At 42.9% G+C, this 26,140-nt stretch overlaps 1 protein-coding gene across 1 annotated transcript in view; it reads right to left on the bottom strand.

The window, feature by feature from the left end:
• Positions 1-16,092: 16,092 nt before the first annotated feature.
• The window catches only part of LOC137348678 (zinc finger protein 850-like), a 47,205-nt gene continuing 37,157 nt past the window's right edge, over positions 16,093-26,140 (bottom strand). The window contains exon 18 of the mRNA XM_068013937.1: positions 16,093-17,183. Within this exon, the coding sequence (XP_067870038.1) occupies positions 16,170-17,183 (1,014 nt within the window). The 3' untranslated portion in view covers positions 16,093-16,169. The remainder of the gene's footprint in view (positions 17,184-26,140) is intronic.

Genomic DNA, 26,140 nt, shown 5'->3' with positions numbered 1-26,140 from the left:
ATCCAGGGACCATTTACATTGAGACAGTAAATCAAAGAACCACTTACAGTGAGACAGCAAATCAAAGAACCACTGACACTGAGACACTAAATCAAAGAACCACTTGCACTGAGACACTAAATCAAAGAACCACTTGCACTGAGACACTAAATCAAAGAACCACTTACACTGAGACACTAAATCAAAGAACCACTTACACTGAGACACTAAATCAAAGAACCACTTGCACTGAGACACGAAATCAAAGAACCACTTGCACTGAGACACTAAATCAAAGAACCACTTGCAATGAGACACTAAATCAAAGAACCACTTACACTGAGACACTAAATCAAAGAACCACTTGCATTGAGACACTAAATCAAAGAACCACTTGCACTGAGACACTAAATCAAAGAACCACTTACACTGAGACACTAAATCAAAGAACCACTTACACTGAGACACTAAATCAAAGAACCACTTGCACTGAGACACGAAATCAAAGAACCACTTGCACTGAGACACTAAATCAAAGAACCACTTGCATTGAGACACTAAATAAAAGAATCACTTGCATTGAGACACTAAATCAAAGAACCACTTACACTGAGACACTAAATCAAAGAACCACTTGCATTGAGACACTAAATCAAAGAACCATTTACACTGAGACACTAAATGAAAGAACCACTTACACTGAGACACTAAATCAAAGAACCACTTACACTGAGACACTAAATCAAAGAACCACTGACACTGAGACACTAAATCAAAGAACCACTTACACTGAGACAGCAAATCAAAGAACCACTGACACTGAGACAGTAATGTCAAAGAACCACTGACACTGAGACACTAAATCAAAGAACCACTTACACTGAGACACTAAATCAAAGAACCACTTACACTAAGACACGAAATCAAAGAACCACTTAAACTGAGACACTAAATCAAAGAACCACTTACACTGAGACAGCAAATCAAAGAACCACTGACACAGAGACACTAAATCAAAGAACCACTTACACTGAGACACTAAATCAAAGAACCACTTAAACTGAGACACTAAATCAAAGAACCACTTACACTGAAACACTAAATCAAAGAACCACTGACACTGAGACAGTAATGTCAAAGAACCACTGACACTGAGACACTAAATCAAAGAACCACTTACACTGAGACAGCAAATCAAAGAACCACTGACACTGAGACAGTAACGTCAAAGAACCACTGACACTGAGACACTAAATCAAAGAACCACTTGCACTGAAACACCAAATCAAAGAACCACTTACACTGAGACACTAAATCAAAGAACCACTTACACTGAGACACTAAATCAAAGGACCACTTACACTAAGACACTAAATCACAGAACCACTTAAACTGAGACACTAAATCAAAGAACCACTTACACTGAAACACCAAATCAAAGAACCACTTACACTGAGACAGCAAATCAAAGAACCACTGACACTGATCCACTAAATCAAAGAACCACTTACACTGAGACACTAAATCAAAGGACCACTTAAACTGAGACACTAAATCAAAGGACCACTTAAACTGAGACACTAAATCAAAGAACCACTTACACTGAGACACTAAATCAAAGGACCACTTAAACTGAGACACTAAATCAAAGGACCACTTAAACTGAGACACTAAATCAAAGAACCACTTACACTGAGACACTAAATCAAAGAACCACTAACACTGAGACCGCAAATCAAAGAACCACTTACACTGAAACACCAAATCAAAGAACCACTTACACTGAGACACTAAATCAAAGAACCACTAACACTGAGACAGCAAATCAAAGAACCACTAACACTGAGACAGCAAATCAAAGAACCACTTACACTGAAACACCAAATCAAAGAACCACTTACACTGAGACACTAAGTCAAAGAACCACTAACACTGAGACAGCAAATCAAAGAACCACTTACACTGAAACACCAAATCAAAGAACCACTTACACTGAGACACTAAATCAAAGAACCACTAACACTGAGACAGCAAATCAAAGAACCACTTACACTGAAACACCAAATCAAAGAACCACTTACACTGAGACACTAAATCAAAGAACCACTTACACTGAAACACCAAATCAAAGAACCACTTCCACTGAGACACTAAATCAAAGAACCACTTACACTGAGACACTAAATCAAAGAACCACTTAAACTGAGACACTAAATCAAAGAACCACTTACACTGAGACAGCAAATCAAAGAACCACTGACACTGAGACACTAAATCAAAGAACCACTTACACTGAAACACCAAATCAAAGAACCACTTACACTGAGACACTAAATCAAAGAACCACTTACACTGAAACACCAAATCAAAGAACCACTTACACTGAAACACCAAATCAAAGAACCACTTACACTGAGACACTAAATCAAAGGACCACTTACACTGAGACAGCAAATCAAAGAAGCACTGACACTGAGACACTAAATCAAAGAACTACTTACACTGAGACACTAAATCAAAGGACCACTTACACTGAGACACCAAATCAAAGAACCACTGACACTGAGACACTAAATCAAAGAACCACTAACACTGAGACAGCAAATCAAATAACCACTTAAACTGAGACACTAAATCAAAGAACCACTTGCACTGAGACAGCAAATCAAAGAACCACTGACACTGAGACAGTAATGACAAAGAACCATTGACACTGAGACACTAAATCAAGGAACCACTTACACTGAAACACCAAATCAAAGAACCACTTACACTGAGACACTAAATCAAGGAACCACTTACACTGAAACACCAAATCAAAGAACCACTTACACTGAGACACTAAATCAAAGAACCACTAACACTGAGACAGCAAATCAAATAACCACTTAAACTGAGACACTAAATCAAAGAACCACTTGCACTGAGACAGCAAATCAAAGAACCACTGACACTGAGACAGTAATGACAAAGAACCATTGACACTGAGACACTAAATCAAGGAACCACTTACACTGAGACACTAAATCAAAGAACCACTTACACTGAGACAGCAAATCAAAGAACCACTGACACTGAGACAGTAATGTCAAAGAACCACTGACACTGAGACATTAAATCAAAGAACCACTTACACTGAAACACCAAATCAAAGAACCACTTACACTGAGACACTAAATCAAAGAACCACTTACACTGAGACACCAAATCAAAGAACCACTGACACTGAGACACTAAATCAAAGAACCACTTACACTGAGACAGCAAATTAAAGAACCACTTAAACTGAGACACTAAATCAAAGAACAACTTACACTGAGACACTAAATCAAAGAACCACTTACACTGAAACACTAAATCTAAGAACCACTTACACTGAGACACTAAATCAAAAAACAACTTACACTGAGACACTAAATCAAAGAACCACTGACACTGAGACACCAAATCAAAGAACCACTGAAACTGAGACACTAAATCAAAGAACAACTTACACTGAGACACTAAATCAAAGAACCACTTGCACTGAGACACTAAATCAAAGAACCACTTACACTGAGACACTAAATCAAAGAACCACTTACACTGAGACACTAAATCAAAGAACCACTTGCACTGAGACACGAAATCAAAGAACCACTTGCACTGAGACACTAAATCAAAGAACCACTTGCATTGAGACACTAAATAAAAGAATCACTTGCATTGAGACACTAAATCAAAGAACCACTTACACTGAGACACTAAATCAAAGAACCACTTGCATTGAGACACTAAATCAAAGAACCATTTACACTGAGACACTAAATGAAAGAACCACTTACACTGAGACACTAAATCAAAGAACCACTTACACTGAGACACTAAATCAAAGAACCACTGACACTGAGACACTAAATCAAAGAACCACTTACACTGAGACAGCAAATCAAAGAACCACTGACACTGAGACAGTAATGTCAAAGAACCACTGACACTGAGACACTAAATCAAAGAACCACTTACACTGAGACACTAAATCAAAGGACCACTTACACTAAGACACGAAATCAAAGAACCACTTAAACTGAGACACTAAATCAAAGAACCACTTACACTGAGACAGCAAATCAAAGAACCACTGACACAGAGACACTAAATCAAAGAACCACTTACACTGAGACACTAAATCAAAGGACCACTTACACTAAGACACTAAATCAAAGAACCACTTAAACTGAGACACTAAATCAAAGAACCACTTACACTGAGACACTAAATCAAAGAACCACTTACACTGAGACACTAAATCAAAGGACCACTTACACTAAGACACTAAATCAAAGAACCACTTAAACTGAGACACTAAATCAAAGAACCACTTACACTGAAACACTAAATCAAAGAACCACTGACACTGAGACAGTAATGTCAAAGAACCACTGACACTGAGACACTAAATCAAAGAACCACTTACACTGAGACAGCAAATCAAAGAACCACTGACACTGAGACAGTAACGTCAAAGAACCACTGACACTGAGACACTAAATCAAAGAACCACTTACACTGAAACACCAAATCAAAGAACCACTTACACTGAGACACTAAATCAAAGAACCACTTACACTGAGACACTAAATCAAAGGACCACTTACACTAAGACACTAAATCACAGAACCACTTAAACTGAGACACTAAATCAAAGAACCACTTACACTGAAACACTAAATCAAAGAACCACTTACACTGAGACAGCAAATCAAAGAACCACTGACACTGATCCACTAAATCAAAGAACCACTTACACTGAGACACTAAATCAAAGGACCACTTAAACTGAGACACTAAATCAAAGGACCACTTAAACTGAGACACTAAATCAAAGAACCACTTACACTGAGACACTAAATCAAAGAACCACTTACACTGAGACACTAAATCAAAGGACCACTTAAACTGAGACACTAAATCAAAGAACCACTTCCACTGAGACACTAAATCAAAGAACCACTAACACTGAGACAGCAAATCAAAGAACCACTTACACTGAAACACCAAATCAAAGAACCACTTACACTGAGACACTAAATCAAAGAACCACTAACACTGAGACAGCAAATCAAAGAACCACTAACACTGAGACAGCAAATCAAAGAACCACTGATACTGAAACACCAAATCAAAGAACCACTTACACTGAGACACTAAATCAAAGAACCACTAACACTGAGACAGCAAATCAAAGAACCACTTACACTGAAACACCAAATCAAAGAACCACTTACACTGAGACACTAAATCAAAGAACCACTAACACTGAGACAGCAAATCAAAGAACCACTTACACTGAAACACCAAATCAAAGAACCACTTACACTGAGACACTAAATCAAAGAACCACTTACACTGAAACACCAAATCAAAGAACCACTTCCACTGAGACACTAAATCAAAGAACCACTTACACTGAGACACTAAATCAAAGAACCACTTCAACTGAGACACTAAATCAAAGAACCACTTACACTGAGACAGCAAATCAAAGAACCACTGACACTGAGACACTAAATCAAAGAACCACTTACACTGAAACACCAAATCAAAGAACCACTTACACTGAAACACCAAATCAAAGAACCACTTACACTGAAACACCAAATCAAAGAACCACTTACACTGAGACACTAAATCAAAGAACCACTTACACTGAAACACCAAATCAAAGAACCACTTACACTGAGACACTAAATCAAAGGACCACTTACACTGAGACAGCAAATCAAAGAAGCACTGACACTGAGACACTAAATCAAAGAACTACTTACACTGAGACACTAAATCAAAGGACCACTTACACTGAGACACCAAATCAAAGAACCACTGACACTGAGACACTAAATCAAAGAACCACTAACACTGAGACAGCAAATCAAATAACCACTTAAACTGAGACACTAAATCAAAGAACCACTTGCACTGAGACAGCAAATCAAAGAACCACTGACACTGAGACAGTAATGACAAAGAACCATTGACACTGAGACACTAAATCAAGGAACCACTTACACTGAAACACCAAATCAAAGAACCACTTACACTGAGACACTAAATCAAAGAACCACTTGCACTGAGGCACTAAATCAAAGGACCACTTACACTGAGACAGCAAATCAAAGAACCACTTGCACTGAGGCACTAAATCAAAGAACCACTTGCATTGAGACACTAAATCAAAGAACCACTGACACTGAGACACCAAATCTAAGAACCACTTACACTGAGACACTAAATCAAAAAACAACTTACACTGAGACACTAAATCAAAGAACCACTGACACTGAGACACCAAATCAAAGAACCACTTACCCTGAGACACTAAATCAAAGAACCACTTACACTGAAACACCAAATCAAAGAACCACTTACCCTGAGACACTAATTCAAAGAACCACTTACACTGCGACACTAAATCAAAGAACCACTTGCACTGAGGCACTAAATCAAAGGACCACTTACACTGAGACACCAAATCAAAGAACCACTTGCACTGAGGCACTAAATCAAAGAACCACTTGCATTGAGACACTAAATCAAAGAACCACTTACACTGAGACATCAAATCAACGAACCACTTACACTGCGACACTAAATCAAAGAACAACTTACACTGAGACACTAAATCAAAGAACCACTTACACTGAAACACCAAATCAAAGAACCACTTGCACTGAGGCACTAAATCAAAGAACCACTTGCATTGAGACACTAAATCAAAGAACCACTTACACTGAGACATCAAATCAACGAACCACTTACACTGCGACACTAAATCAAAGAACAACTTACACTGAGACACTAAATCAAAGAACCACTTACACTGAAACACCAAATCAAAGAACCACTAACACTGAGACACTAAATCAAAGAACGACTGACACTGAGACACTAAATCAAAGAACCACTTACACTGAAACACCAAATCAAAGAACCACTTACACTGAGACACTAAATCAAAGAACCACTTACACTGAGACACCAAATCAAAGAACCACTGACACTGAGACACTAAATCAAAGAACCACTTACACTGAGACACCAAATCAAAGAACCACTTGAACTGAGACACTAAATCAAAGAACAACTTACACTGAGACACTAAATCAAAGAACCACTTACACTGAGACACTAAATCAAAGAACCACTGACACTGAGACACCAAATCTAAGAACCACTTACACTGAGACACTAAATCAATAAACAACTTACACTGAGACACTAAATCAAAGAACCACTGACACTGAGACACCAAATCAAAGAACCACTTAAACTGAGACACTAAATCAAAGAACAACTTACACTGAGACACTAAATCAAAGAACCACTTACACTGAGACACTAAATCAAAGAACCACTTGCACTGAGACACGAAATCAAAGAACCACTTGCACTGAGACACTAAATCAAAGAACCACTTGCATTGAGACACTAAATAAAAGAATCACTTGCATTGAGACACTAAATCAAAGAACCACTTACACTGAGACACTAAATCAAAGAACCACTTGCATTGAGACACTAAATCAAAGAACCATTTACACTGAGACACTAAATGAAAGAACCACTTACACTGAGACACTAAATCAAAGAACCACTTACACTGAGACACTAAATCAAAGAACCACTGACACTGAGACACTAAATCAAAGAACCACTTACACTGAGACAGCAAATCAAAGAACCACTGACACTGAGACAGTAATGTCAAAGAACCACTGACACTGAGACACTAAATCAAAGAACCACTTACACTGAGACACTAAATCAAAGGACCACTTACACTAAGACACGAAATCAAAGAACCACTTAAACTGAGACACTAAATCAAAGAACCACTTACACTGAGACACTAAATCAAAGAACCGCTTACACTGAGACACTAAATCAAAGAACCACTTACACTGAGACACTAAATCAAAGGACCACTTACACTAAGACACTAAATCAAAGAACCACTTAAACTGAGACACTAAATCAAAGAACCACTTACACTGAAACACTAAATCAAAGAACCACTGACACTGAGACAGTAATGTCAAAGAACCACTGACACTGAGACACTAAATCAAAGAACCACTTACACTGAGACAGCAAATCAAAGAACCACTGACACTGAGACAGTAACGTCAAAGAACCACTGACACTGAGACACTAAATCAAAGAACCACTTACACTGAAACACCAAATCAAAGAACCACTTACACTGAGACACTAAATCAAAGAACCACTTACACTGAGACACTAAATCAAAGGACCACTTACACTAAGACACTAAATCACAGAACCACTTAAACTGAGACACTAAATCAAAGAACCACTTACACTGAAACACTAAATCAAAGAACCACTTACACTGAGACAGCAAATCAAAGAACCACTGACACTGATCCACTAAATCAAAGAACCACTTACACTGAGACACTAAATCAAAGGACCACTTAAACTGAGACACTAAATCAAAGGACCACTTAAACTGAGACACTAAATCAAAGAACCACTTACACTGAGACACTAAATCAAAGAACCACTTACACTGAGACACTAAATCAAAGGACCACTTAAACTGAGACACTAAATCAAAGAACCACTTACACTGAGACACTAAATCAAAGAACCACTAACACTGAGACAGCAAATCAAAGAACCACTTACACTGAAACACCAAATCAAAGAACCACTTACACTGAGACACTAAATCAAAGAACCACTAACACTGAGACAGCAAATCAAAGAACCACTAACACTGAGACAGCAAATCAAAGAACCACTGATACTGAAACACCAAATCAAAGAACCACTTACACTGAGACACTAAATCAAAGAACCACTAACACTGAGACAGCAAATCAAAGAACCACTTACACTGAAACACCAAATCAAAGAACCACTTACACTGAGACACTAAATCAAAGAACCACTAATACTGAGACAGCAAATCAAAGAACCACTTACACTGAAACACCAAATCAAAGAACCACTTACACTGAGACACTAAATCAAAGAACCACTTACACTGAAACACCAAATCAAAGAACCACTTCCACTGAGACACTAAATCAAAGAACCACTTACACTGAGACACTAAATCAAAGAACCACTTCAACTGAGACACTAAATCAAAGAACCACTTACACTGAGACAGCAAATCAAAGAACCACTGACACTGAGACACTAAATCAAAGAACCACTTACACTGAAACACCAAATCAAAGAACCACTTACACTGAGACACTAAATCAAAGAACCACTTACACTGAAACACCAAATCAAAGAACCACTTACACTGAAACACCAAATCAAAGAACCACTTACACTGAGACACTAAATCAAAGGACCACTTACACTGAGACAGCAAATCAAAGAAGCACTGACACTGAGACACTAAATCAAAGAACTACTTACACTGAGACACTAAATCAAAGGACCACTTACACTGAGACACCAAATCAAAGAACCACTGACACTGAGACACTAAATCAAAGAACCACTAACACTGAGACAGCAAATCAAATAACCACTTAAACTGAGACACTAAATCAAAGAACCACTTGCACTGAGACAGCAAATCAAAGAACCACTGACACTGAGACAGTAATGACAAAGAACCATTGACACTGAGACACTAAATCAAGGAACCACTTACACTGAAACACCAAATCAAAGAACCACTTACACTGAGACACTAAATCAAAGAACCACTTGCACTGAGGCACTAAATCAAAGGACCACTTACACTGAGACAGCAAATCAAAGAACCACTTGCACTGAGGCACTAAATCAAAGAACCACTTGCATTGAGACACTAAATCAAAGAACCACTGACACTGAGACACCAAATCTAAGAACCACTTACACTGAGACACTAAATCAAAAAACAACTTACACTGAGACACTAAATCAAAGAACCACTGACACTGAGACACCAAATCAAAGAACCACTTACCCTGAGACACTAAATCAAAGAACCACTTACACTGAAACACCAAATCAAAGAACCACTTACCCTGAGACACTAATTCAAAGAACCACTTACACTGAGACACCAAATCAACGAACCACTTACACTGCGACACTAAATCAAAGAACCACTTGCACTGAGGCACTAAATCAAAGGACCACTTACACTGAGACACCAAATCAAAGAACCACTTGCACTGAGGCACTAAATCAAAGAACCACTTGCATTGAGACACTAAATCAAAGAACCACTTACACTGAGACATCAAATCAACGAACCACTTACACTGCGACACTAAATCAAAGAACAACTTACACTGAGACACTAAATCAAAGAACCACTTACACTGAAACACCAAATCAAAGAACCACTAACACTGAGACACTAAATCAAAGAACGACTGACACTGAGACACTAAATCAAAGAACCACTTACACTGAGACACTAAATCAAAGAACCACTTACACTGAAACACCAAATCAAAGAACCACTAACACTGAGACACTAAATCAAAGAACTACTAACACTGAGACACTAAATCAAAGAACCACTTACACTGAGACACTAAATCAAAGAACCACTTACACTGAGACACTAAATCAAAGAACCACTGACACTGAGACACTAAATCCAAGAACCACTTACACTGAGACACCAAAATCAAAGACCAGTTACACTGAGACACTAAATCCAGGGACCACTTACACTGAGACACCAAATCGAGAAATCAGGGATCAGGATTCTATAGCTGGAGCGTATGGAGGATTGATAAAGAAGTGAATCCCTTCACGCACACAGAGCAAGTGCATGTCCTCTCCCTGGTGTGAAGTCACTGGTTTTCAATTTTAAACACTGGAGTGTACAGTCGTCATTTGTTACAGTACAGAATCAGTTCTTCACTAATGAGATATCATACTATGCAATCCAGTATGTGCTTTCAGGTCTATCACACTACACATTGCTGCAGTTTCGACTCCATCACTCTCCCTGGAAACTGAGACTAAACCAGGCTGTTCACAACTTTGATGTCCTATTTGACCCCGAGATGAGCTTCCGACCACATCTCCGTGACATCATGAAGACCACCTATTTCCACCTCTGGGGCATCACCTGACTTCACCCCTGTCTCAGTCCATCTGCTGCTGAAACCCTCATTCATGCCTTTGTTACCTCGAGGCTCGACTATTCCAATGCACTCCTGGCTGGTCTCCCACCAAGTCCCATTCACCCATCACCCCTATACTCGCTGACCTTCATTGGCTCCCAGTTGAGCAATGTCTTGATTTAAAACTTTTCACCCTTGTTTTTAAATACCTCCAATGGCCTCACTCCTCCCGATCTCTGTAACCTGATATTTCTGCGCTCATCTAATTCCAGCCTCTTAAGCATCCCCGATTTTAATCGCTCCATCATTGGTGGTCATGCCTTCAGCTGCCTGGGCTCTAAGCTCTGGAATACCCTCCCTAAACCTCTCCACCTCCCTAGCTCGCTTTCTTCCTTCAAGACACTCCGTAAAACCTACCTCTTTGACCAAGCTTTTGTTTATCTGATCTCATGTCTCCTTATGTGGCTCAGGGTCAAATTTTGTTTCGTAATGCCTCTGTAATGAAAGTTCAAGTTACCATAAGTTATATATAAATATATGTTGATGTTCTGTACACAGATCTTTAATGAGCTCAGGTTACAAGATCCAACAAGAGTGCTCAGGTACATTGCCCTCCACAATCCAGCAGGAGAACAACGTACAGTAGTTCACTCACAACTCTGACAGTAATTCTACCTTAGATTGAGTAAATTCCATGCACACTACCATGAAATCATGGTACATGAAAGTGACATCATAATAATGTGGAGACAGCAAAATGCACGTCGGTCTTCTTAATTTCTTCCAATCATTCTGAACCACTTCATTTTATTACTATAAACACCAGTGACCAAACCAACACCTCCCAGACTAAGGACATGGATGAGTGACTTTCACATATTCTGTCAGCTCTTCTTCCTTGCCTTACTTGCAGAATTTTTTAAAAAATCTATCCGTTCATGGGATGTGGGCCTCGCTGGCTAGGCCAGCATTTATTGCCCATCCCTAATTTCCCTTGAGAAGGTGGTGGTGAGCTGCCTTCTTGAACTGCTGCAGTTTTTGGGGTGTAGGTCGGGAGTTCCAGAATTTCGACCCAGCGACAGTGAAGGAATGGCGATATAGTTCCAAGTCAGGATGGTGTGTGACTTGGAGGGGTGTCCCCTTGCATCTGCAGCCCTTGTCCTTCTAGGTGGTAGAGGTCACGGGTTTGGAAGGTGCTGTCGAAGGAGGCTTCAGGAGTTGCTGCAGTGCCTCTTGTAGATGGTACACACTGCTGCCACTGTGCGCCGGTGGTGGAGGGAGTGAACGTTGAAGGTCGTGGATGAAGTACCAATCAAGTGGGCTGCTTTGTCCTGGGTGGTGTCAAGCGTCTTGAGTATTTTGGATCTGCACCCATCCAGGCAAGTGGAGAATATTCCATCACACTCCCGGCTTGTGCCTTATAGATGGTGGACAGGCTTTGGGGAGAGAGGAGGTGAGTTACTCACCACAGAATTCTCAGTCTCTGACCTGCTCTTGTAGCCACAGTATTCATGTGACTGGTCCAGTTCAGTTTCTGGTCAATGGTAACCCTCGGGATGTTGATAGTCAGGATTTCAGCAATTGTAATGCCATTGAACATCAAGGGGAGATGGTTAGATTCTCTCTTGGATGAGATGGTCATTGCCTGGCACTTATGTGGTGCGAATGTTACTTGCCACTTATCAGCCCAAGCCTGAATGCTGTCCAGGTCTTGCTGTATCTGGACACGGGCTGCTTTAGTATCTGAGGAGTTGTGAATGGTGCTGAACATTGTGCAATCATCAACGAACATCCCCACTTCTGACCTTATGATGGAGGGAAGGTCATTGATGAAGCAGCTGAAGATGGTTGGGCCTAGGACATGTATCCCATGTTCATCAGAAAGCTCTTGTAACTCACTGTGTGCTGACCCACAAAGAGCCCAGGACCTCAGGGTATTCAAACAGTGTGAATGTTCCCACATCCAACATGCAGCACTTCAGCTGAGGCCTAACCAAAGATTTGTAAAATTTCAGCATGACTTCCTTGCTTCTGTATTCAATTCACCTATTTACAAAGCCAACTACTCCATTCACTTTCTTAACAACTTGCCATGCCATCTTCAAAGGTTTGTGAATATGCCCCTTCTCACAAACACCCAACCTGCTCCCCCACTCCCTGATCGATCTGCTCTTGCATCCCCCTCAAAATAGTACTGCTAGATAGATAATACTGCTTCCCCATGTTGTTCACACCATTGAACTTCATCTGCCACGAGTCTGCCCATTCACCACCTTATATAAATGCTCCCGAGTTCTACCACTATGCTCCTCAATATATCTTTTTTAAATTTGTTCATGGGATGTTGATGTCACTGGCTGGGCCAGCATTTATTACCCATCCCTAATGGCCCTTGAACTGAGTGGCCATTTCAGAAGACATTTAAGAGCCATAGAGTCATAGAGTTATACAGCACAGAAACAGGCCCTTCGACCCACCGTGTCTGAGATGGCCATCAAGTCTATCAATTCTAATCCCATTTTCCATCACTTAGCCCGTAGCCTGGTATGCTATGGCATTTCAAGAGCTCATCTAAATACTTCTCAAATGTTGTGAGGGTTTCTGCCTCTATCACCCCTTCAGGGTGCAAATCACCTCTAAACCTCCTGCTCCTTACCTTGAATCTATACCTCCTGGTTATTGACACCTCCTCTAAGGGAAAAAGTTTCTTCCTATCTACGCCCCTCATAATTTTGTATACCTCAATCAGGTCCCCCCTCAGCCTTCTCTGCTCTAAGGAAAACAACCCTCGTCTCTCCAGTCTCTCTTCATAGCTGAAATGCTCCAGCCCAGGTAACACCCTGGTGAAACCATAACTCTGCTTCTTTCTCCACAGATGCTGCCAGACCTGCTGAGTATTTCCAGCATTTCTTGTTTTTATTTCAGATTTCCAGCATCCGCAGTATTTTATTATTACCCTGGTGAATCTCCTCTGCAAACTCTCCAGTGCACTCACATCCTTCCTATAGTGTGGTGAGCAGAACTGTACACAGTACTCCAGCTGTGGCCTAACTAGCGTTTTGTAGAACTCCATAATAACCTCCCTGCTCTTATATTCTATACCTCGGCTAATAAAAGCAAGTATCCCATATGCCTTCCTAACCACCTTATCTACCTGTGCTGCTGCCGTCAGTGATCTATGGACAAGTACACCAAGGTCCCTCTGACCCTCTGTACTTCCTCGGGTACCACCATCCATTGTATATTCCCTTGCCTTGTTAGTCCTCCTAAAATGCATCACCTCACACTTCTAAGGATTAAATTCCGTTTGCCACTGCTCTGCCCATCTTACCAGCCCATCTATATCGTCCTGTAATCTAAGGCTTTCCCTCACTATTTACGACACCACCAATTTTCGCATCATCTGCAAACTTAATGAACATACCTCCTGTATTCATGTCTAAATCGTTAATGTACACGACAAACAGCAAGTGTCCCAGCACCGATCCCTGCGGTACACCACTGGTCTCAGGCTTCCAAAAGCAAAAACAACCCTTGACCATCACCCTCTGCCTCCTGCCACTAAGCCAATTTTGGATCCAATTTGCCAAATTGCCCTGGATCCCACGGGCTCTTACCTTCTTGACCAATTTCTCATGTGGGACCTTATCAAATGCCTTACTGAAGTTCATGTAGACTACATCAACCGCTTTACCTTCATCTACACACCGAGTCAAATCCTTGAAAAAATCAATCAAATTTGTTGGACATGATTTCCCCCTGACAAAGCTCTGCTGACTATCCTTGATTAATCCCTGCCTCTCCAGGTGGAGGTTAATCCTGTCCCTCAGAACTTTTTCCAATAGTTTCCCGACCACTGATGTGAGACTTACTGGCCTGTAATTACCTGGTTTATCCCGACTACCAACCACACTGCAGTGCATCTGGAGTCACGTGTAGGCCAGACCAGGTAAGGACGGCAGATTTCCTTCCCTAAAGGACATTCGTGAACCAGATGGGTTTTTACGGCAATCGAAAGTGGTTTCATTGGAATAGCTATTGGCCATTAGACTAGCTTTTTAATTCCAGATTTTATTAATTGAATTCAAATGTCATCCTCTGCCCTGCTGGGATTCGAACCCATGTCCCCAGTGCATTAGCCTGGGCCTCTGGTTACTAGTCCAGTGATACTAGGGATTCACTGGAGGGAAATCTGCTGCCCTTACCCGGTCTGACCTACATGCAACTCCAGACCCCCAGCAATGCAGTCAACTCTGGACTGCCCTCTGAAAACAGCCTCGCAAGCCACTCGTGTATCGAACTGCTACAAGAAAGTCGAGTAAGAATAAAACCGGACAGACCACCTGGCGTCGACCGAGGCACCGGACACGACGAAGGCACACCACTCAATGTCCTCCTCACTAACATCTGGGGACTTGTGCCAATATTGGGAGAACTGTCCCAGACTAGCCAAGCAACAGACTGACATGGTCATACTCACTGTATCATAGATTCACTACCTCCCACCATTGGCGCCATAGTGACAGCAGTGTGTACCATCGACAAGATGCACTGTAGGAATTTGCCAAGTATCCTTTGCAGCATCTTCCAAACCTGTGACCTCTACCACCGAGGACAAGGGCAGCAGATGCATAGGAACATCACCACCTGCATGTTCCCCTCCAAGCTGCACACCATCCTGACTTGGAACTATATCGCCGTTCCTTCACTGTCACTGGGTCAAAATCCTGGAACTCCCTTCCTAACAGCACTGTGGTTGTACCTACCCCACATGGACTGCAGCGGTTCAAGTGCTTCTTAAGGCAATTGGGGACGGGCAATAAATGCTGGCATAGCCAGCGACACCCACATCCCATGAATGAATTAAAAGGAGATTTTTTCAGTCCCATCAGACTTGACCATCTTGTAGATTCATCTTTTAAAAAGTTGTTGGAATTCATTCACTTATTTTAAAACAAGTTCTCAATCCACTCATTTTACCATCAAGATATCAAGAATTAGACACTCAGTGTTTGGAAGAAAACTGATTTATTTGACATACAGAATATTGAACTCCAGTCCAGTTCCAGGGTAATTAACAAACATGGCTCAGTCCTGGATATGATTAACAGCTGCAATAACAGCACAATCCAAATTCTGCAGTCGCATGTGAACTCGGTGGTGTGTCAGCAAGTGGGACGACTGAGTGAATCCCTTCCCACACACGGAGCAGGTGAACGGCCTCTCTCCGGTGTGAACTCGCTGATGTGCCAGCAGGTGGGACGACTGGGTGAATCCCTTCCCACACACAGAGCAGGAGAACGGCCTCTCCAGGGTGTGAACGCGCTGGTGGGTCAGCAGGCTGGACGACTGGGTGAATCCCTTCCCGCACACGGAGCAGGTGTACGGCCTCTCCCCGGTGTGAACTCGCTGGTGCATCAGAAGATTGGATGAACAAGTGAATCCCTTCCCACACGCAGAGCAGGTGAACGGCCGCTTCCCAGTGTGAACTCGCTGGTGTATCAAAAGGTGGGTTGACTGAGTGAATCCCTTCCCACACATGGAGCAGCTGAATGGCCTCTCCCCAGTGTGGGTGCGTTGATGTCTCAGCAGATCCTTTGAACTTTTAAAGCCCTTCTCACACTCAGAACATTTAAACGGTCTATTATCGGTGTGAAAAAGTTGGTGCTCAATGAGGCTAGATGAATAAGTGAATCCCTTTCGACACAGGGGACAAGTGAACAGTCTATCCCCGGTGTGAAATTGCTGGTGTGTCAACAGGTGGGATGACTGAGTGAATCCCTTCCCACACACAGAGCAGGTGAACGGCCTCTCCCCGGTGTGAGTGCGTTGGTGCTTCAGCAGTTCATTTGAGCTTTTAAAGCTCTTTCCACAGTCAGCACATTGAAAAGGTCTCTGATCCGTATGAACAAGTTGATGCTTCTGGAGGCTGGATAACTGAGTGAATCCCTTCCCACACACGGAGCAGGTGAACGGCCTTTCCCCAGTGTGACTGCGCCGATGAATTTCCAGCAGGGAAGGGTAACTGAAACCCTTTCCACAATCCCCACATTTGCACGGTTTCTCCATGGTGCGGGTGTCCTTGTCTCTCTCCAGGTTGGATTATCAATTGATGCCTCGTCCACACACACAACACGTGTATGGTTCCTCCCCGCTGTGAATAGTGTGATTTTTTTTCAGGCTGTGTAACTGGTTAAATCTCTTTCCACAGTCAGTGCACTGGAACACTCTCACTCGGGTGTGTGTGTGTCTCGGTGCTTTCCCAGTCACACTGATGTTTGAAATCTTTTCCCACAGACAGAACAGACAAACATTTCTCCTTCCACATTCAAAGGCTGATGATATTCAGATCCTGATGAATCGAGTGACTCTGTCAGCTCCTGATGTGATGTTTGGTGATGTTTCCGTCTGCAAATCCTCCTCTTCTACTACCCTGTAAAAGGAGTTTACAAAATTCATCAATGTCAATACTGGATAGAAATTCAGAACAGAAAATTCTCGTTTCTATGGAACATTTTTTCCTCTCTTGCTCCCCAAAAGCTATAAATCCCCGTCCCACACACAATCTCCCTCCTCCCTCTGCTGAAATCTAAACCCATTACACCATTTCCAACATTTTTCCTTTCAGTTGACATTTCTCCCCTCCCCTGAAGGTGCTGACTCTGACTGGGTTCAGTTCTACACTCACTGGTTCCTCTCTCTCTCCTCTCCTGAAGGTGCTGACTCTGACTGGGTTCAGTTCCACACTCACTGGTTCCTCTCCCTCTCCTCTCCTGAAGGTGCTGACTCTGACTGGGTTCAGTTCTACACTCACTGGTTCCCCTCTCTCCCCTCCCCTGAAGGTGCTGACTCTGACTGGGTTCAGTTCCACACTCACTGGTTCCTCTCCCTCTCCTCTCCTGAAGGTGCTGACTCTGACTGGGTTCAGTTCTACACTCACTGGTTCCCCTCTCTCTCCTCCCCTGAGGGTGCTGACTCTGACTGGGTTCAGTTCTACACTCACTGGTTCCCCTCTCTCTCCTCCCCTGAAAGTGCTGACTCTGACTGGGTTCAGTTCCACATTCACTGGTTCCTCTCTCTCTCCTCTCCTGAAGGTGCTGACTCTGACTGGGTTCAGTTCTACACTCACTGGTTCCCCTCTCTCTCCTCTCCTGAAAGTGCTGACTCTGACTGGGTTCAGTTCTACACTCACTGGTTCCCCTCTCTCTCCTCCCCTGAAAGTGCTGACTCTGACTGGGTTCAGTTCCACACTCACTGGTTCCTCTCTCTCTCCTCCCCTGAAGGTGCTGCCTCTGATTGGGTTCAGTTCGACACTCACTGGTTCCTCTCTTTCCTCCCCTGAGGGTGCAGACTCTGACTGGGTTCAGTTCTAGAAGAACTGCAGAAAAAACGTGGTCAGTGACGGTCTGAGAATCAATGGCGTAGTATTCAGCAGTTGGGCCGTGGCTCAGGGCTAGTTAGGAGGAGTTGTTTCTCTTCAAGGCAGGGGTTAAACAGAGTAGCAACAGAGTTTTGGGAACCATCTTGAATTGATCTGATGAAGGGTGCTGATTTGATATTGTAAATAAATTGTATATATTTGGATGCGGGTTTATCATTTAGCCTTTGTTAAACAGTTCCAATTATGGAGCTACGCAGCCATTCTTAAGATGGTGACTCGTAACAGTTGAACTCAGACTGACCCTTCCAGCACCAGCAGCTTCTATATGGACATCACCAGCTGTATAAAACACTAGTTAGGCCACAGCTGGAGTACTGTGTACAGTTCTGGGCACTGCACTATAGGAAGGATGTGATTGCACTGGAGAGGGTGCAGAGGAGATTCACCAGGATGTTGCCTGGGCTGGAGCATTTTAGCTATGAAGAGAGACTGGATCGGCTAGGGTTGTTTTCCTTAGAGCAGAGAAGGCTGAGGGGAGACCTGATTGAGGGATACAAAACTATGAGGGGCATTGATAGGATAGATAGGAAGAAACTTTTTTCTCTTAGTGGAGGGATCAATAACCAGGGGGCATGGATTTAAGGTAAGGGGCAGGAGGTTTAGAGGGAATTTGAGGAAAGATTTTTTCACCCAGAGGGTGGTTGGAATCTGGAACACACTACCTGAAGGGGTGGTAGAGGCAGGAACCCTCACAACATTTAAGAAGTATTTAGATGAGCACTTGAAATGCCACATCATACAAGGCTACGGGCCAATGGGATTAGAATACATAGGTGCTTGATGGCCGGCACAGACACGATGGGCTGAAGGGCCTGTTTCTGTGCTGTATGACTCTATGACTTGCTCAACTGGATCAATTAATAGGAAATTTTCAGTGAGAGAGACTGAGAGACGCTGAGATAATTGTAAAGTCACGATCACTGTGACAAACGTTATCTTTCTCATCAGAGTTTAGAGCAAGGGTACTGGGGCCTCGATGGTACAGAGTCAAAGACAGATTTATAATTAAATGCTTCACTTGTGAAATAACAATGAAATGACAAGAGAGAAATGAGCAATAAGACAGTGAGATAGGGAGTTCCACTGATCTCATTAACCCAATGAAGAAATAATGAAAAGGAATTCAGTGAATGAATTACGTTATTATAAAGCTACAGGTTCCCATTGTTTTCTCCTAGCTGGAGTTGATAGCATAATGTAATGTGAAAACATGTTGATGATCACACATCAGGGGTTCGAGAAAGCTGCATTTTGACGCACCTAAGCCCTGTATTGTATCAGAGGCCCCATTCACCATCATCCAGTGTGTGGTTTTTCGTAATAAATCTGCGTACCTCGACCTTAATATTCCAAGAATCTTACTGGTGTTGAGGAAGAGACAGAACATCGAATCAGAAATAAATAAATACATCCTCTTAACATCACCTACTTCGCTAACCTGCTAAAACTATGTTTTCTGACTAACTTCTGTCATTTTCCCACCTCCTGTTCCTCACACAACTTTACCCATGGGCAAGTGTAGCACAGTGGTAATGCGATTTGACTGGTAATCCAGAGGCCTAGTCTAATGCTCTGGAGATGTGAGTTCAAATCCCATCTCGGCAGCTGGGGGAATTTAAATCCAATGAATTAATAAATAAGAGGGAGGTCATTAATAACATCAGAGGAAAAAGTACTGGTATAACTCAAGGGACTAAAAGCTGACAAATCCCCAGGTCCTGATGCCCTTCATCCTAAGGTTCTAAAAGAGATAGCTGCGAGGATAGTGGATCTTCCAAAATTCCCAAGATTCTGGAACAGTCCCAGCAGATTGGAAGTCAGCATATCTAACACCACTATTCAACAAAGGAGGCAGAGAGAAAACAGGAAACTACAGGTCAGTTAGCCTGACATCAGTCGTCAGTAAAGTGCTGGAATCTATTATTAAGGATGCACTTAGAAAAGCATAGTATGATTAGAACAAGTCAACATGGTTTTACTAAACGGATAAATTTATTAGAGTGTTTTGAGGATGTAACTAGGAGGGTAGATAAAGGGGAACCAGTAGATATCGCATACTTGGATTTCCAAAAGGCATTTGATAAGGTGCCACACCAAAAGTTAAGACACAAGCTAAGGGCTCATAAAGTTGGGGGTAATTAGCAAGGAAAGATGATTGGTTAATGGACAGGAAGCAGAGAGTAGGGATAAATGGGGCAATTTCAAGCTGGCAGGCAGTGAATAGTGGAGTGCCGCAAGGATCAGTGCAGGGGCCTCAGCTATTTACAATCTATATTAATGACTTAGACAAAGACTAGAGGGAAGACAATGTTGGACTTGGTGCTTGGCAACGAACCAGACCAGGTGGCAGATCTCTCGGTGGGAGAGCATTTCGGTGATAGTGATCACAACTCCCTGACCTTTACTATAGTCATGGAGAGGGACAGGAGCAGACGGGATGGGAAAATATTTAATTGGGGGAGGGGGAATTACAATGTTATTAGGCAGGAACTGGGGAGCATAAATTGGGAACAGATGTTCTCAGGGAAATGCAGGACAGAAATGTGGAGGTTGTTTAGGGAGCACTTGCTGCGACTGCTGGATAGGTTTGTCCCGATGAGGCAAGGAAGGGATGGTAGGGTGAAGGAACCATGGATGACAAGAGATGTGGAACAACTAGTCAAGAGGAAGAAGGAAGCTTACTTAAGGTTGAGGAAGCAAGGATCAGACAGGGCTCTGGAGGGTTACAAGGTAGCTGGGAAGGAACTGAAGAATGGACTTAGGAGAGCTAGAAGGGGACATGAAAAAGTCTTGGCGGGTGGGATTATGGAAAATCCCAAGGCGTTCTACACTTATGTGAGGAACAAGAGGATGGCCAGAGTGAGGGTAGGGCCGATCAGGGATAGTGGAGGAACTTGTGCCTGGAGTTGGAGGAGGTAGGGGAGGTCCTAAATGAATACTTTGCTTCAGTATTCACTAGTGAGAGGGACCTGGTCGTTTGTGAGGACAGCGTGGAACAGGCTGATATGCTCGAACAGGTTGAGGTTAAGAGGGAGGACGTGCTGGAAATTTTGAATGATATGAGGACAGATAAGTCCCCGGGGCCAGACGGGATATACCCAAGGATATTACGGGAAGCGAGGGAAGAGATTGCTGCGCCTTTGGCGATGATATTTGCATCTTCACTGTCCACTGGAGTAGTACCGGATGATTGGAGGGTGGCAAATGTTGTTCCCTTGTTCAAGAAAGGGAATAGGGATAACCCTGGGAATTATAGACCAGTCAGTCTTTCGTCGGTAGTGGGCAAATTATTGGAGAGGATTCTGAGACAGGATTTATGATTATTTGGAAAAGCATGGTTTGATTAGAGATAGTCAGCATGGCTTTGTGAGGGGCAGGTCATGCCTCATAAGCCTTATTGAATTCTTTGAAGATGTGACAAAACACATTGATGAAGGAAGAGCAGTGGATGTGGTGTATATGGATTTTAGTAAGGCGTTTGATAAGGTTCCCCATGGTAGGCTCATTCAGAAAGTGAGGAGGCATGGGATACAGGGAAAGTTGGCTGTCTGGATACAAAATTGGCTGGCCCATAGAAGACAGAGGGTGGTAGCAGATGGAAAGTATTCAGCATGGAGCTCGGTGACCAGTGGTGTTCCACAAGGATCTGTTCTGGGACCTCTGCTCTTTGTGATTTTTATAAATGACTTGGATGAGGAAGTGGAAGGCTGGGTTCGCAAGTTTGCCGATGACACGAAGGTTGCTGGAGTTGTGGATAGTGTGGAAGGCTGTTGTCAGTTGCAATGGGACATTGACAGGATGCAGAGCTGGGCTGAGAAGTGGCAGATGACGTTCAACCTGGAAAAGTGTGAAGTGATTCATTTTGGAAGGTCGAATTTGAATGCAGAATACAGGCTTAAAGACAGGATTCTTGGTAGTGTGGAGGAACAGAGGGATCTTGGGGTCCATGTCCATAGATCGCTCAAAGTTGCCACCCGAGTTGATAGGGTTGTTAAGAAGGCATATGGTGTGTTGGCTTTCATTAACAGGGGGATTGAGTTTAAGAGCCGCGAGGTTATGCTGTAACACTATCAGGCCCTGGTTCGACCACACTTGGAATATTGTGTTCAGTTCTGGTCGCCTCATTATAAGAAGGATGTGGAAGCTTTAGAGAGGGTGCAGAGGAGATTTACCAGGATGCTGCCTGGACTGGAGGGCATGTCCTACGAAGAAAGATTGAGGGAGCTAGGGCTTTTCTCATTGGAGCGAAGAAGGATGAGAGGTGACTTGATAGAGGGGTACAAGATGATGAGAGGCATAGATAGAGTGGATAGCCAGAGACTTTTTCCCAGGGTGGAAAGGGCTATCACCAGGGGGCATAATTTTAAGGTGATTGGAGGAAGGTTTCGGGGAGATGTCAGAGGTAGGTTCTTCACACAGAGAGTGGTGGGTGCTTGGAATGCACTGCCAGCGGTGGTAGTAGAAGCAGATACATTAGGGGCATTTAAGCGACTCTTGGATAGGTACATGGATGATAGTAGAATTAAGGGTAGGTAGTTAGTTTGATCTTAGAGCAGGTTAAAGGTTCGGCACAACATCGTGGGCCGAAGGGCCTGTACTGTGCTGTACTGTTCTATGTTCTAAAGAGACAGAGAGTAATGTATCTAAGTTTGCTGATGATAGAAAGCTAGGTGCGAAAGTAAGCTGTGAGGATGGCACAAAGGGGCTGGAAAGAGATATGGACGGGTTAAGTGAAAAGGCAACAAGGTGGCAGATGGAGTACAATGTGGGCAAGTGTGAGGTTATTCATTTTGCTCGTAAGAACTGAAAAGCAGAAGGTTCTTTATAGGGGTGCGGAAAACTTGTAAATGTTGATGTTCAGAGGAACTTAGGTGTAACTCATACAAGAACACTGAAAGTTAGCATTCAGGTACAGCAGCAATTGATTTTCAAAACCTCTCAGAAGTAAACAGTACATTCGGCAGACTCTACAAACCACAGCCTCAGAGCACAGCTCTAACTCAAAGTGTACAAAGCCCCGGAGCCCTCACCACCCTTCTGTACGGCGCTGAGTCATATACCGCCGTCATGTACGCCTTCTAGAGCACTTCCATCAGCGCTGCCTCCGCACATCCTCAAGATCCGCTGTTAGGACCGCATCTCAAATACTGACGTCCTGGGAGCAGCATCAAGGCCATCCTCCTGCAAAGCCAACTGCGTTGGTGGGTCACGTGGCTCGGATGAATGACAGTCACCTGCCCAATGGAGAGCTAACCACTGGTAAAAGGAACAGAGGGACCCCATGCAAAATTTTCAAGGACTCCCTCGCCAGTGGGAAGCGCAGGCCTTAGATCGTGATGCCTGGAGATGCTACATCAGGAGTGCTACAGACACCTTTGAGACTGAGTGAAGAACCAGCATGAAAGAGAAAAGGAGGAGAAGGATAGATCCATTTGCCCCCCAGCAGCGACTACACCTTCACGTACCCGCTGTGGGAGAATCTGCCGGTCACGGATAGGCCTGACTAGCCACCAGCCGGCCTGCAGCCGATGAGTAAAACCTTCTCAAAATCTTCGTCCGCGAAGAAATGCCAAGAGAGAGACAGCAGCAATTAGGATAGCAAATGGCATGTTGGCCTTTATTGCAAGGGGATTGGAGTACAAGTGTGAAGACGTCTTGGCTACACTTGTACAGGACTTTGGTGAGACCACACCCGGAATACCGTGTGTAATTTTGGTCTGCATATTTAGGGAAAGATTCTTGAATTGGAGGTGGTACAGTGAAGGTTCACTAGATAGGTTCCTGGGATGAGCAGGTTGTCCTACGATGAAAGGCTGTAAATTGAGTCTATATTCTCTGGAGTTCAGAAGAATGAGAAGTGATCTCATTGAAACATTCAAGATTATGAAGGGGCTGGATAGGGTAGACACTGAGAGGTTGTTTCCCCTGGCTGGGGAATCTAAAACATGGGGACACAGACTCAGGATAAGGGGCTGATCATTCAGGACTGAGATGAGGAGTAATTACTTCGCTCAAAGGGTCGTGAATCTTTGGATTTCTCTACCCCAGACGGTAGTAGATGTGCCATCACCAAATATTTTTAAGGCTGAGAGACAGACATATTTTTGATTTCCTTTAATGCTAGCTGCCAGTCTCTTCTCATGCTCTCTCTTTCCTTCTCTTATTTGCTTTTTCACTTCCCCTCTCAACCTTCTATATTCAGCCTGGTTCTCAAGTGTATTATGCACCTGACATCTGTCATAAGCACACTTTTTCAGCTTTATCTTACTCTCCATCTCTTTTGTCATCCAGGGAGCTCTGGGTTTGTTTGCCCTAACATTCCCCCTCGTGGGAATGTATCATACGATTTAGGGTAGCCATGGAAAAGGACAAAGAGCAATCCAGGGTAAAAATACTAGATTGGAGAAGAGCCAACTTCTATAGGGCAGAAACCGATCTGGCACAGGTGAATTGGAATCAAAAATTGGCGGGCAAAACTAACTGAACAATGGGCTGCCTTTAAAGAAGAGATAGTTTGGGTACAGTTGCGGAACATTCCCCCTCGTGATTATGATCGCTATTTCCTAAAAGTTCCCTGACTGACAATTGATTCACTTGACCCACCTCATTCCCCAGAAGCAGATCCAGCATTGTCTCCTTCCTCATTGGACTGGATACGTAATGATATAGAAAATTCTCCTGAACACACTTCAGAAACTCTTCTCCCTCCCTTCCCTTTACTCTACTCTATTACTATCCCAGTCTCTATTAGGATAATTAAAGTCCCCCATTATAACTACCCAATAGCTTTTTTGCACTTCTCTGCAATTTCCCTGCAAATTTGCTCCTCTATATCAGGGATCACCACCCTCTTCTTTAGTGACAGCGACTTCTGGCAAATGAAAAATATCACGAGCCTCTTAAACATATATTGAAAAATATGGATAAATAAATGCAAACTATACAGCTATTGCACTTACATTATAATATTAAATATAAAGGAAAACTGATCTGAATTTTATTTCAATGTGATACTTGATACTGCTACATGCTGTCCTGTGAAATTCAGCATGGAGCTAGAGAGGGCAACTATGATGGATTCATTCAGATGCTCGATCAGTCGGGTTCAAAATTTCAATTTGATAAAAGCAGAGAAGGCAGACTCAGAAAGATACGTGGAACCAAACAAGGAAGCTACTTTCATTAAAATAAAAGGAAAATACTGTGGATGTTGGAAATCTGAAATAAAAACAGAAAGCGCTGGAAATATTCAGCAGGTCTGGCAGCATCTGTGGAGATAGAAACAGAGTTAACGTTTCAGGTGTGTGACCTTCCCTCCAAACTGGCAAAGGTTAGAAATGTAATAGGTTTTAAGCAAATGAAACGGGGTGGGGAGTGGGGGGGGGGGGGGGAAAGAGAACAAAAGGGAAGGTGTGTGATAGGACAGAGGGTAGGGGAGATTAACTGACAAGGTCATGGGACAAAAGCAAAGGTAGTGTGAAAATGGTGTGGAGAAAGGCAAGGCACTAGTGCAGAGAGAGTGTTAATGACAGAATAATGAACAGCTCTGTCCAAAAGCACAAACATAAAAGCAAGCATGACCCCGAGCTTCCAGTTGCTTGCCATTTCAATTCACCAC

The sequence above is a fragment of the Heterodontus francisci genome, chromosome 34 (genome assembly GCF_036365525.1).
Source record: "Heterodontus francisci isolate sHetFra1 chromosome 34, sHetFra1.hap1, whole genome shotgun sequence".
In the NCBI taxonomy this organism is placed as follows: Eukaryota; Metazoa; Chordata; class Chondrichthyes; order Heterodontiformes; family Heterodontidae; genus Heterodontus; species Heterodontus francisci.
The sequence above is the reverse complement of the archived record's forward strand: the minus strand, read 5'-3'. Positions and strand labels throughout refer to the sequence as shown.